Below are 12,666 nucleotides of genomic sequence, written 5' to 3'. Positions count from 1 at the left end.
GCTTCATTTGCAATCACTGAGGAACTACGAACATGGTCAATTTTTCAAAAACTTCCTTCTTGATTCCTTGTTTTGCCAAAAGATCTACCTGTAGTTGTGCTTGAATGATATTATGTTCATTCTTTGAATCAGCATTCTGCACTCAAAGATAATAGGATTATATGTGATTTAGAGGTTACGATTAGAATTGCGAGACCGAGTGTTTCACAACAAAATTTTATCACGTTTCATACTTGTGGTATGGTAACTATTAAGTATGATATGAAAGTAATCGCGTTATTTGATCAATATAAATCTTTTTGACATTATCGATCATATATGAAATGTAGTTTTCCTATTTGTTAGGATCGGGAACCCGGACAGTGCGAATTTTAGCCAAACAACGGTATAATGACAATAACAAAGACAATTGAAGTTGGTAACAACGACAATTAAAGTAGATAAAGAAGACACAAATCTAACATGGTTCGGTCAAAGTGACCTACGTCCACAAGCGGAGAGAAGCAATTTACTATAACAATAAGAGTATAAAAGAGAGTACAAAATTAGAGTAAACGCTCTAATTAATCCCAAATACCCTAAGAGAATAACGTCACAAGATCACTCCAAAGAAAGGATTCACACAAGTGCTTCCCAACACTTAACTTTCATACAAAACACTCTTAATAAAGGAATAAATGAAGAAACAAGAAATGAAGACTCAAGTCTTGTTAGTGTGTCTAAAATGAACTAATTGTCTTCCCTTTTATAGGCAAAAAAGTCTTGGCCTCTTAGATGTAAAAGAAAAGATACAACTTGTGCAAATGATGTCCACCACATAATGCAATATTTTTGGGTACCAAAGAATATTGCCAACAAAGTCTACACTTTGCAAAGATGCTTATGCTTATATGAGATGGACTCCATTAGCCAAAATATTGGCCATAATTACAAATCTCCACCTTGGTCTAATTTTGGCTGAAATAGTAAATTTTCTCCACCTTCTCCGCAAAAGCCCCAATGGGCATATGTCAAAATTTAATGCCATCAAAATCAGACAAGTTATTCGATACCGAAACTGTAGTAAGGCCTATAACAGTGGATCCCAATAAAGTATACAACGAACCAGATCTGTGTGCTTTCATGATCACAAGAGCACCATGAGAAACTTTCAGAACTCCACCTTCACCTGTGTACTTGCACCCAAGAGATTCTAGAGTGCCCAAAGAGATGAGATTGTTTTTCAAGTCAGGAACATGTCTAACATCAGTGAGAATTCTCACCACACCATCGTGCATTTTGATTCGGACTGTACCTTTTCCAAAAACTTTGCAGGCAGCATTGTTGCCCATCAAGACAACTCCACCTCCAATAGATTCATATGTGGTAAATAAATACTGATTATGACACATATGATAAGAATAACCCGGATCTAAAATTCACTCATTGTTAGATTTGAAACTATTATTAGTTGCTAAAAAAATAGTTCCCTCAGTCTCATCAACAGCCACACTTGCTTCGGCAATGCCAGTATTTTTGTGTTCAGTTTTCCTTTCCTTATGTTTTTCTTTATTTTTCAGCTTATAGCATTCGGAGATAGTGTGACCTTTCTTATGATAATAGCGACACTCTAAATTATTGTATCCGGATATGGAGTCGGATTTGTCCCTAACAAACAAGCCTACTTCCGCTTGAGTTCCACTAGCTTCCCTAGTAATATCACTATCTATTTGTTCTTTTAATTTTAAAATAGATTTAATATCCTTATAAGAGATATTATCCTTTGCATAAAGCATAGTATCTCTTATATGCTTAAGAGATGAGGGTAGAGAACAAAGCAGTAACACGGCTTGATCCTCATCTTTAATTTCAGCATCTATATTACTCAAATCCATAAGAATGGAATCAAAGGTGTCAAGATGAGAGAGAATAGAGGTACCTTCACCCATACGAATTGTATAAAGCTTTTCCTTCAGGTAAAGTCTATTTTCCACCGTCCTCTTCATATATAAGGTTTTTATTTTTTCTCACATGCCTTTAGCTGTGGTTTCTATAGAAACTTCACGTAAAACCTCATTTGAGAGATTTAAAATGATACCTGTTTTTGCCTTTTTGTCTATGATGGCAAACTCTTCGTCCGTCACTTTATCCGACTTCTTCTCCTTTCCTTGCAACGACAAGTCTAAGCCATCTTGAATTAGGATAACTTATATTTTTGATTGCCACATTCCGAAGTTTGCACTTCGGTCAAATTTCTCAACATAGATCTTTGTTATAGTCATTTTGGCTATTAAAACTAACCCGGTTAGATTCGGCTCTGATACCAATTTGTTAGGATCGGGAACCCGGATAGTGCGAAATTTAGCCAAACAACGGTATAATGACAATAACAAAGACAATGGAAGTTGATAACAACGACAATTAAAGTAGATAAAGAAAACACAAAGTTAACGTGGTTCGGTCAAAGTGATCTACGTCCACAAGCGGAGATGAGCAATTTACTATAACAATAAGAGTACAAAATTAGAGTAAACACTCTAATTAATCCCAAATACCCTAAGAAAATAACCGCACAAGATCACTCCAAAGAAAGGGTTCACACAAGTGCTTCCCAACACTTAACTCTCGTACAAAACACTCTTAATAAAGGAAGAAACAAGAAATGAAGACTCAAGTCTTGTTGATGTGTCTAAAATGAACTAATTACCTTCCCTTTTATGGGCAAAAAAGTCTTGGCCTCTTAGGTGTAAAAGAAGAGATACAACTTGTGCAAATGATGTCCACCACATAATGCAATATTTTTGGGTCCTAAAGAATATTGTCAACAAAGTCTACACTTTGCAAAGATACTTATGCTTATATGAGATGGACTCCATTAGCCACATATTGGCCATAATTACACTATTGGTATGAAGTTATGAATTGGTCTCTTAACCATTGTTTAGTAGGAAAAATTACGTGATACAATAAACATATACTCATTCGTAGTTATATTTGATCTTTATAGCAAATCTACCTATAATACTGAAACAAGAGATCAATTGTTTTGAACTGAATTAATAGAGCAACAAGCTCTCTTAGCTCAATTTGTTAAACCACCCCGAATACAATATTCTTTGTACACACTCCTGTATTTTGCCTTGGTTTTATTCGTTACGTGAACGCATAAGGTTAATACAAATTGTGTTCATTCGATACATGTTATATTCGTTGCGTGAAAGAATACATTTGATATAGGTTGTGTTCGTTGATACAGATTGTATTCGTGCGCGAAGGAATACAGTTGATATAAGCTATACTCGTTGCTCGTCTGAATACAAGTGATACAAACCGGTAACAACTAAACAATAACTATAGATGATAATTAGACAATCTGTAGGTGCATATGATAATTAGGCTCTAAATTGTAGTGATTTAGAAAATTCCTCTTTTTAGTACTGATGGTATTCTATTATATCGACATAATACTCTTCCTAGAAGGTGATTGTAAAACTACATGGTTATGTATTAAATTTTTGTTTTTGTATGGTAATATTTCGCAGTTATTACCAAAACAAATCCTTAGTATTCTATTCTTTATTAGTGTTTGTAGTATACCCTCATTTTCACATAGACAATATTCTATTCATCACATTTTATTGAACAAGGGGATACATTTTATAGACAATACGTTAGTTTTGACTTTATATTATGTTTGGTAACAATAGAATAAAGATATTAACACAATGGTCGAAATGTTAGTTTGGTATAAAGATATTACGTAAAGTTCCAAATCTGAAAATTATAAATAATAGGGCCAAACGTTTCAAAAACGTTAAAAACATATAGAATATCATACAAATTAAATCAGATAGTAGAACATTTCAGTTAAACTGTTTTTTGCTTGTATTTGTATTCCTAATACTGTCATCTTTTTCCATAAATGCTAATTCACGTGCATTCCTAAGTAAGTGCTTTGTTATCAAGTGTTTTTCCTATTCTATTGTATGGGAAAGAGCAAAATCATCTAGTCTAAGCTCTGGCAGATAAACTGCTATATATTCCCATTGTGTGAGTTATAAAAGAATAACAAAATTGTTATTTCCCCTGAAATGTCTCACATAAGGGAAAAAACTAAAGAAGAAGAATGAGAAAGAACAAGAGTGTGAAGTTTATTTAAGGAAAATTGGGTGTAGCATATAATAAGTGAAGTTAAAACTCAAAAGGAGTACAAGATTTTTGAGATGCTCAAGAAGAAATCCTATCAGAAGACAAAAGTAGTCAGTTGCTGAACTAAAATACAACACTTATACAACTTACAGAACCTCTTGTAAATTCCATTGTTCAATTGCTATTTCTAACTGTACGTCCAAACTTCAGTCTGCACTTACGACAAATATACAGTTGTGCTAGCTTCACATTTCTGCACCTTCGCTTTGTCCTTGGGAGTTCTCTGACGAAATTGTTTTTCCCTTACTATCAGAAATTCCTAAAGCATCTGCTGGTTTCTGTGTGTTTGGATTCTCTAAAAGCTTGAGCTGGTTTTGCAGAACCTGATCATAAATACAGTGTACAACAGCGGCATAATTGAATGAGAATTAAGCTCTCCATGAGAGAATAAACAAAAGCATTACAGAAAAATAGAGAGAAGGTAAGAAAAAACAATCATCCAACATAAGAATCCGGTCCACTATAAAGCAGCCATGAGCATGATTCATATATCTTATCCTTAGCCCCCCCCCCCCCAAAACAAGAAAAATGATAAGATAACAAATAAAGCAAAGCTTGCAATTGTCTAAAAATAGTAACAAAATCCCAGATTAACATTCCAATCCAGACTGTTAATGAACTCTATCTAGAGATCATTGTCCACAAACAAACTAATGAATCGAATGAATCATAAATACCAAACAGGAGCCATGTGAGCTATAAATTACTTAGAGAACAAAGAAAGGAAATAATTTACACAAACAAATGTGAGTAGAATTGACAAAGGAGCATAAGATTATTTCAATAACTTCATAACTCTAAACAAACATAGGTGAGTAGAATTGAAGAAAAGACCACACTTCAAGTTCCACGCATGTAGAATTGATTTGTGCATTGGAATTTACCTGCTCTTTTACAGAGCAATACCAAATGTATAATAGAGGCATATAGAAAATGTTACCAATCAAGCAAAGAAACTTTAATACCTCAATTTGTTGCTGTAAAAGTATCTTATGGGCCTCAAGTTGAGCATTTGGAATACTAAGGTTGTTAGCACCAGGATACTGAAAAGGGAGGAAACCACATTGTGGATATTGAGCAAAGGGCATATTTGCTAACTGATGTTGCGGTGACTGTTCATTCGATGCCCGCTCCCCATCTGGGTGCACATTGACAGAACTGCCTGTTGGACAATAGTACGGAGGAACTGGAGCATATCCAGGAGACCTGCAAGCAAGACCCCATTGTTTCAATTTCCTTCCAACAGTTATGAAACTTACTAAAATACAGACTCCATCTTCAACTGCCAAAACAGAAAGAAAGAAAACAGGAAGGGGGGTGCATTGTCAAAAAGTTGAACTTGAAGCAGCCACCTTCCACCTCATTCTGCATCAACCATTAGTTTCTATCGCAGAACAAAGAACTACAAGTTGAAGGCAACCTCATTGACAGTCATGGACAGCTAAATGAGCAGCTATTAATAGAGGGTCCATGACAAGCAAGTAATTTCTAGGAAACTGACCCAATTGAGTGAATCGGAAATGACCCACAATCAGACTAGTGATTACATCACAATCCCTGAAGGCATGCTAGTGCGAGACATTGTTTGCAAATTCACAATTTCATGCTCAATTCATCTCAAGCAGAACTATATTTGACTTTCCATATACCAAGACGACACTTAAAATGGATCTATTTTAAATGTTCTTTGGGGAGCATGTAAGAGGCACAAGTTAATTTTGTAATTTTGTAAAAATCGGAATACGAAAAAAGAAGCACAAAGGTATAGATAATAACTTCTGTACCACGTAATATGCTAACAAAATTTTCTTTTTAAGAAAGATATTTATTTGAGAAGCACAAGAAATGAACGTAGCCATCCAGTGGCAACGCAAGGGCAAAGAGAAAAAGCAGGAGTTGACTTATCCATAGAATACAAAAACCAAAATAGATCTGCCCTGTGTAAAAGAGCAGTGCAGTAATAAAGTGCACAACAGAGTGGACCCTTTACCAAGTGATAACAACTTTATGTTGTTAAACGAAGCATGTATAACCTAAGCTGCTCGGATTCGGGCATCCGATACGGACACGGATCTGAGTGTCGGATTCGGCAAAATTTAAATTTTAAGATTTGGGGGTGTGGATCCAGGTATGGATACGGGCGCGGGGATTCGGCTAAAAAAATTCAAAATTATAAAAAATAGAGATTAGAGATATAAAGAGAAAAAGAAAGCAATTCAAGGCCTTCCACCAACTCTCCATCTATATCGCTGTCACTGTCTACCAGAAGTCCGAACTCAGAACACGACCCCTTAAATTCCTGGTTTTTCCGAAACACAAAGCATTGCTATGAGACAAAAGTACTACAATATTGAAGGTATGCCATCTCCATGTCTTAAATCTGTTTTATTTTTAATTTTGAGAAATCAAAATCTCAATTTCCCCCCAAATTTGTTGATGGACTCATGTCAAAATATCCGAAGTTAGTTGACCGAATCCGGGACGTATCCCGCTCCCGCCCCGTATCGAGACGGGTGCGGCACCAAAAACGAAGAGTCCGCGCAACTTAGTGTATAACAAAGATGAAACTCCCTCTTATTGGTGTCTATAATGAAATCCTATCTAACCTGCTTGTAAAGTTCCTCAATTTACTTATCGCTAACTAGTAGGCTGAAAAAGGAATATAGACAGGTATACTTCAGCTTTTCACATCTGTAAGATGAGGAAAGGTCTAAAAATATGCAAAGCAAATAATCAATAATGTGTCTACATAAAAGATAAGAAAATCAATACCACGCTAGCGTTGGTACAGAAGGGTAAACAAAGGACTTCTGATAAACTGCTGCTGCTGCTGCTGCAGCTTGGAGTCTAGCCTGGTGTTGGCTAACATTATTATTTGCCACGGTATTTGCCTGCGCACTCTGAGATGTACTTGCACCACTTGATCCAGGGCCTGAGAGAGAATTAACAAAGGTTCAGTAAAATATATACAAGTGCCACATTCATCCATTTGTACAAAAAACATATATACATAAAAGTGTCCCATCTCTGGATTAGCTCTTCCGACATGACTGTCATCCTTAGCATACGAAAACTAGACATACATTCACTTCTCGAAAAAAAAAAAAAAAAACTAGACATACAATCCAACAATCATAGTGACAACAAAGTATAAACCTCGGGAAAAAAAATTCAAAACCGTCCTCAAAAGTCAGAAGTCTGCCATTGGACGGCCTGCTATTAATGTGATTCACACTTCAGCACTTATGCTACAATTTGATGCTCGAAAACAGATTATTAGCAATGAATGGAAAAACTTATACCTTGTTGAGCATCTGGTCGTGATCCTACCACATTCGTCCCATTTTCAGCTGGCACAACAAGGGCTCTGCAAGTAGGACAGGTGTGTTGACGCTCTAGCCATGAACGGAGGCAATGTACATGAAACAGATGCCCACAAATAAGTTTCTTAGCAGTGGTCATCTCCTCACGACATATGATGCAGGTAGCATCACTTCTGCATAAGCATAGAAGTAACTGATTACATTAGAAAGTTGCGAAGAAACCAAAAATATACAAATGCTATGAGTGATCAACTTACACATCGAGCTCTTCTGGTGTAGCATCTGGAAAACGGTCATTCATATTTGAAGTGATCCTCCGATAGCGTATGTAATCGGCAACTCGAATCTTGAAGTTGCGGAATGTCTCATAAAGCTCCCGAATCAAATGCAGGGGCACGCCATAGTTCCTAGAAAGTAGAAGAAACAAATAAAATATAAGTGCTAAGCAAGGAAAAGGAAACGGAGATGAACAAGTAACATGAGAAAAACCAAGTGAGGTGTCTCAATGTACTAATAACAGGAGCGAAAGAAAAAAAAGGCTTAATAAACAAGCCTGGGTCAAAAAATTGAAAGTAACATCAACATAGATAAAGAAGAATGAGCGCTTCTATCAAAAGGCATACAGATCTGCAGAACAAGCAACAAGTATCACACACCAGCTTGACTATGTAACTATGTCTACCTGAGGAACCTTAGTAAGGTTTTGGAACATTGTGCTTCCCTATTTCTAAATGTCCCTCATAAAAGAGGCAGAGGATAAAAAAGAACATGGTGAACTGCTGGCAGCTGCAAGGTTTATTTCTTATACCAAAAAGAATGTCCCCAACCGTACATGAATCGATAATGTGTTTCAGAACCTATCATAAAAGAGGAAAGCCTCCAGGGGAAAAAGAGAAATGATGTACTCAAGTGGGTTCATCTTAGTACCAGTTTACCAACAGAAAGTACCAAGCACATCGAAGAAATGAACATGCTTCACTGTCACCTATTTCATCATCACAAAATAATGATAACTTCCATTAGGGTGGCCAAAAAATTATGTATCCTCGGCACTCCTTCCAACACATAGGCAAAGCCGGCCACAGAACGTGCAGAGAGATCTAACAGGGCCTATTGATCCAGAAACTTGACTGTAAGAAAATTTAAAAAAGAAAAAAAATCGTTTCAGGGAAACCTATAAATGTGGCTCATTTGGTTCACAGCGACGACAACCAATTATATGAATGCTGGTGTGCGGCCAAACTTATAGCTCTCGGTTCATTAATACTATAATCCCAAATTCTGAATATTTTCAACTCTATTCTAAATCTTGTGTTGGTCAGACTAAGTATAATAAGATGAGAGCAGCTTTTTTGCTACAAAATTGGCAACTGATATCATCAATAAATGTCTAGATAAGGAAAATGGAATGGACTAATAAATGTTTCCTTACGGAAAAAAAAGAAGTGAAAGCAGTCAAATAAATGGATGGAGCTTTCTACAAGAAACTATGGCTGCTCTTGATCACAATAGAAACTTATGTAAGAGAAGGATGAAATTTTTTATATCCAGAAGAGATACACCTCTATATAATTACTCTTTTTTTGCTGTTGGTAGAAAAACCTCTAGACACTTTATGAGCAGAGAAATCAATAGCAAAATAGAAGTTAAATTTGACTTACATGAAAATCACCATGAAGAAGCACAAGTACAGAGACAAGTGGAGCAAGTCTCGGATAAGTTCTAAGTAGAAAGTATAGACAGGCTTCCTCTCCCATTGTCCTTCCATAAGCATGTCGCTTATGTAGAAGACATATTTTACAAAAGTTGAGACAGTTGTTGTCACAAGTATCATGTACCTGAATCATTACCCAAAAGAAGTTGCTCTTCATTAGGGAGAAGAATATAGGATACAGTTAACATGATCAAACTGCAGTTAGGAAAAAGAATACGAGAAGTAATCAAGTTCAAGAACATATTTCCAACAGCTAGAAATACTAATACTTAGTAACCACAGTCTTGAAGTTCCCTCATGATGATCCTCAACTTGACATCTGGAGAGTATATACTGAAAGCTATGATCCAGAACTTAAGAACGATACGCGGATCAGCCATGTGTTAATAGAATTCATGGATATAACAATGTTAGTACATGCATGAAAAAACCAAAGGATTCCAACCAAACAGTGAATCATCATTAAAATATACATTATAAAAAATCAATCCTAGCAAAGAGGATTGAAAATTGGGTGTACTAACATCTTTACCTGATTAAGATTTGTAACGTAGTTTACATGACATATGAGATAAGACTGCTATTCCAAGAGATTTGACATCATCCAGCCCTTACAATAGTCAAATCAGGTTTCTAACAAACACGAGCTTTAACAATGCAATACTAATAAGTATACCGAAATCACGGCATTTTGCATCAGCTTAGAAGATAAGCAAAGTAGGAACTGCGTAAAAGAAAATAGCACTCTTAGATCCAAAGCCTACTGTCAACTTTGCTAACGCGCCAGCGCACACATAAACATGATACAATCCCATGCTCCAACCAAATGATTTGTAAGGCATGAAACACGACTATGGAGGCCCTCAATCTAATAAGACTACTAACGTCTCTTTTTTTGTTTTTCGAAAAGGTAAGGTAGTAAGACTACTAACATCTTTAGCTTCTTCTCTTGGAATATCACTCGCAGTAGTAAAATCACCACAAACTAGTAGTGGAACTCATGGAGCACATATTAAGCAAAAAAGGGAGCAACAACAGTGGGTCAGAAGAGCTTGACTTACTCGAATGCAAAGAATAGAGAAACAGATGCCTGTCTTGTCTGAATCAAATAGCTGACAGAGTCGTACAAGAAGAGACTGTCTATGAGGAGGAGAAAGCCCAAGAAGGAGACTATGCGAACATGGGACAACGTAGTAACAGTTGGGGTTGTTTCAATATACTCAACCCTCTTTTGAGCCAACCAGTGCAAGCCCTTGATAAGCAAGAGTGCAGTTACCATTGCAAGAAACATAACTGAGAAGTCTTGCCGGAAAATTGTGATGGCAAAAAGTATTTCCATGAGTTCCCTCCAAGACTGCTCGTTCAGCCTCTCCACCTCAGCCTCTCGAAGAGAACCAAGGAAGATTTTCTTAGTCAGCTGCCACAAAATGCACATGAGGGCAAGACCCATGTTAAGAAGAAGAACCAGACTGATCTTGGACGTTGATAAATAAACCATTGCTGGGTAAAATTGGCCTCTGCTATTAAACGCATGATAAATAACGGCCAGTGTAGCTATTATGCTAAGCCCCGCATAAGTTTGTAACCTCACCATCTTCTCTAAATCCTGTCAATATCAAAAAGCTTTAAACCAGATCAAATAAAAGAAGAGAATATATTTATCTCCATAAATTACAAGTGTTAAAAGGGATGGTTTTTGGTTTTATAAGCTAAAAAATGAAAGAGCATCACGTTAATTTACATCCTAGGTTATAAAAAAGGCCAAATATCAAAACAATGCATGTGTGTAGATCGATTCCACAGGATACTATGATCCTAACCTAATGGCGCAATGGAAACAATAAACTTACGAATTAGGGAACAGATTTCAGACCTTTTACTATGATTCTGAGATTTAAATTACCTCTGGAATCAGAACAAAAACACTTAACTAATTTTTGTATGAACCGGACGCGAATGGAGCAAAATAATGGATATAGAGGATTCGGTTAGTTGACTGAACCAGTTTGGAATAGACAGTAGTTGATTGATTGATTGACTGGACATAGAAACAGCAAATTAAGGGTTACGAAATGCGTTCAGATCGCAGATATTTACCTGTCAAAATTACTGTATCCTCGCGGCGATTCCTTAGCTATTCCTTGAAATCGTCTAAAGCGTAAGTTTGATAGCCATGGGAGAAGGTGGATGAGGAGGAGGAAGGAATTTGTTTTCCGCGTCATCGAGGGAGGTTTAGCCAATTGTTATTCGCCACGTGTGAATTCACAACGCACAACCTGACCCGATCCGGTAACCATATCGGTTTTCAACTGAATTTATTTTCTTGATACACCCTGTATTTCTGAAATAAACATTTACATCCTTAGTAATGTGAACTTGATTGCAAATACACTCTTTGCATAAAAAACTAAACACTTACAACCCATGTACTTTGTGAAAAAATATTTTTTTTAAAATACTTCCAAAGATTAAGGAAAAGACCTTTGAATCAATAAAGAATCAAAATCAATTAATTGACTTAGGAATAAGCCATTTCTAAAATATCCATGGATCAATCAGGTATGCACAAACATGAATTATGTAAGAATCGAATGCCGACAAATAGGGAAATTTGATATAAAAAACTGAAAAATGATTAAGGCAATTAAAAAGTTCTAAAAATCCAAAGATCAAGTATGAAGATTGAATATCAGTACCGTATATTATTGTATTTAAAAAATTGTGAGAGTTTCAAATTATACTTATTATAATATACTCTGCAAAAAGAGTTGTTCATGCTACTAAAAATAAACCATATTCTAGAAAAAATAAAAGTCATAATAATTCTCATCGTGCTAGATAAAGACCTCATTTTTTAAGTAAGAGAAATATTTTGCGTTATTTGTTGGTGGTGAACAAGTAGAAAATTATTTGAGTGTAAGTTATTTGTGGTGATAAAAAATAAACTACATGTTAATGGTGCATGCCAAAAATAAGTTTTGATCTAGTGAACCCTCGAACAAAGGGAGACTATACACATGCTTAACTAAATCATTATGGATATTGTTGTGCACGGATCGGATCGGATCGAATTTAGCACATTTCGAATTCGAATTTCGTATTTTACAAAATGCAATCTGAATCCGATATGAATTAATATTGGATCGGATCAGATTTTAAACTTTGGATCAGATAAATATTTCGGATTGTCGGATCGGATTGTTCGCGTTATTATGGCTTATTGCCAATCATACTCACTTTTTCGTAATGCTCTATGTTTTTTGCCACTATAGAGCCCGTTTGGACATAAGAAATTTTTTCCTTTTTTCCAAAAAAAAAAAATTTTTTTTTCTAATAGCCCGTTTGTTCATAAAATTTATAATTTTCACTTGAAGATGCATTTTGAAAATTTTCGAAAATTTGAAAAACTTCAAAAAATTATTTTTCAAAATTTTCACTCAA

At 35.7% G+C, this 12,666-nt stretch overlaps 1 protein-coding gene across 2 annotated transcripts; it reads right to left on the bottom strand.

Annotated features, from left to right (window-relative positions):
* Positions 1-4,129: 4,129 nt before the first annotated feature.
* Positions 4,130-11,513, bottom strand: LOC107766763 (ERAD-associated E3 ubiquitin-protein ligase HRD1B). 2 transcript variants are annotated; one of them, XM_016585607.2, is made up of 8 exons: positions 11,323-11,513; positions 10,287-10,831; positions 9,173-9,349; positions 7,769-7,918; positions 7,491-7,684; positions 6,961-7,120; positions 5,154-5,394; positions 4,130-4,511 (listed from the first exon to the last, which is right to left on the bottom strand). In XM_016585607.2, the coding sequence occupies exons 2-8, from the start codon at positions 10,817-10,819 to the stop codon at positions 4,374-4,376; spliced, it is 1,593 nt and encodes a 530-aa protein (XP_016441093.2). In that variant the 5' UTR covers positions 10,820-10,831; positions 11,323-11,513; the 3' UTR covers positions 4,130-4,373. The 2 variants fall into 2 exon arrangements, with proteins under 2 accessions (XP_016441093.2, XP_016441094.2); XM_016585608.2 differs by having other exon boundaries at positions 10,287-10,848; positions 11,323-11,415.
* Positions 11,514-12,666: the final 1,153 nt, after the last annotated feature.

The sequence above is a fragment of the Nicotiana tabacum genome, chromosome 4, assembly GCF_000715075.1.
Source record: "Nicotiana tabacum cultivar K326 chromosome 4, ASM71507v2, whole genome shotgun sequence".
Lineage (NCBI taxonomy): Eukaryota > Viridiplantae > Streptophyta > Magnoliopsida > Solanales > Solanaceae > Nicotiana > Nicotiana tabacum.
Note: the sequence above shows the minus strand (reverse complement) of the source record. Positions and strands in the feature narration are given on the sequence as shown.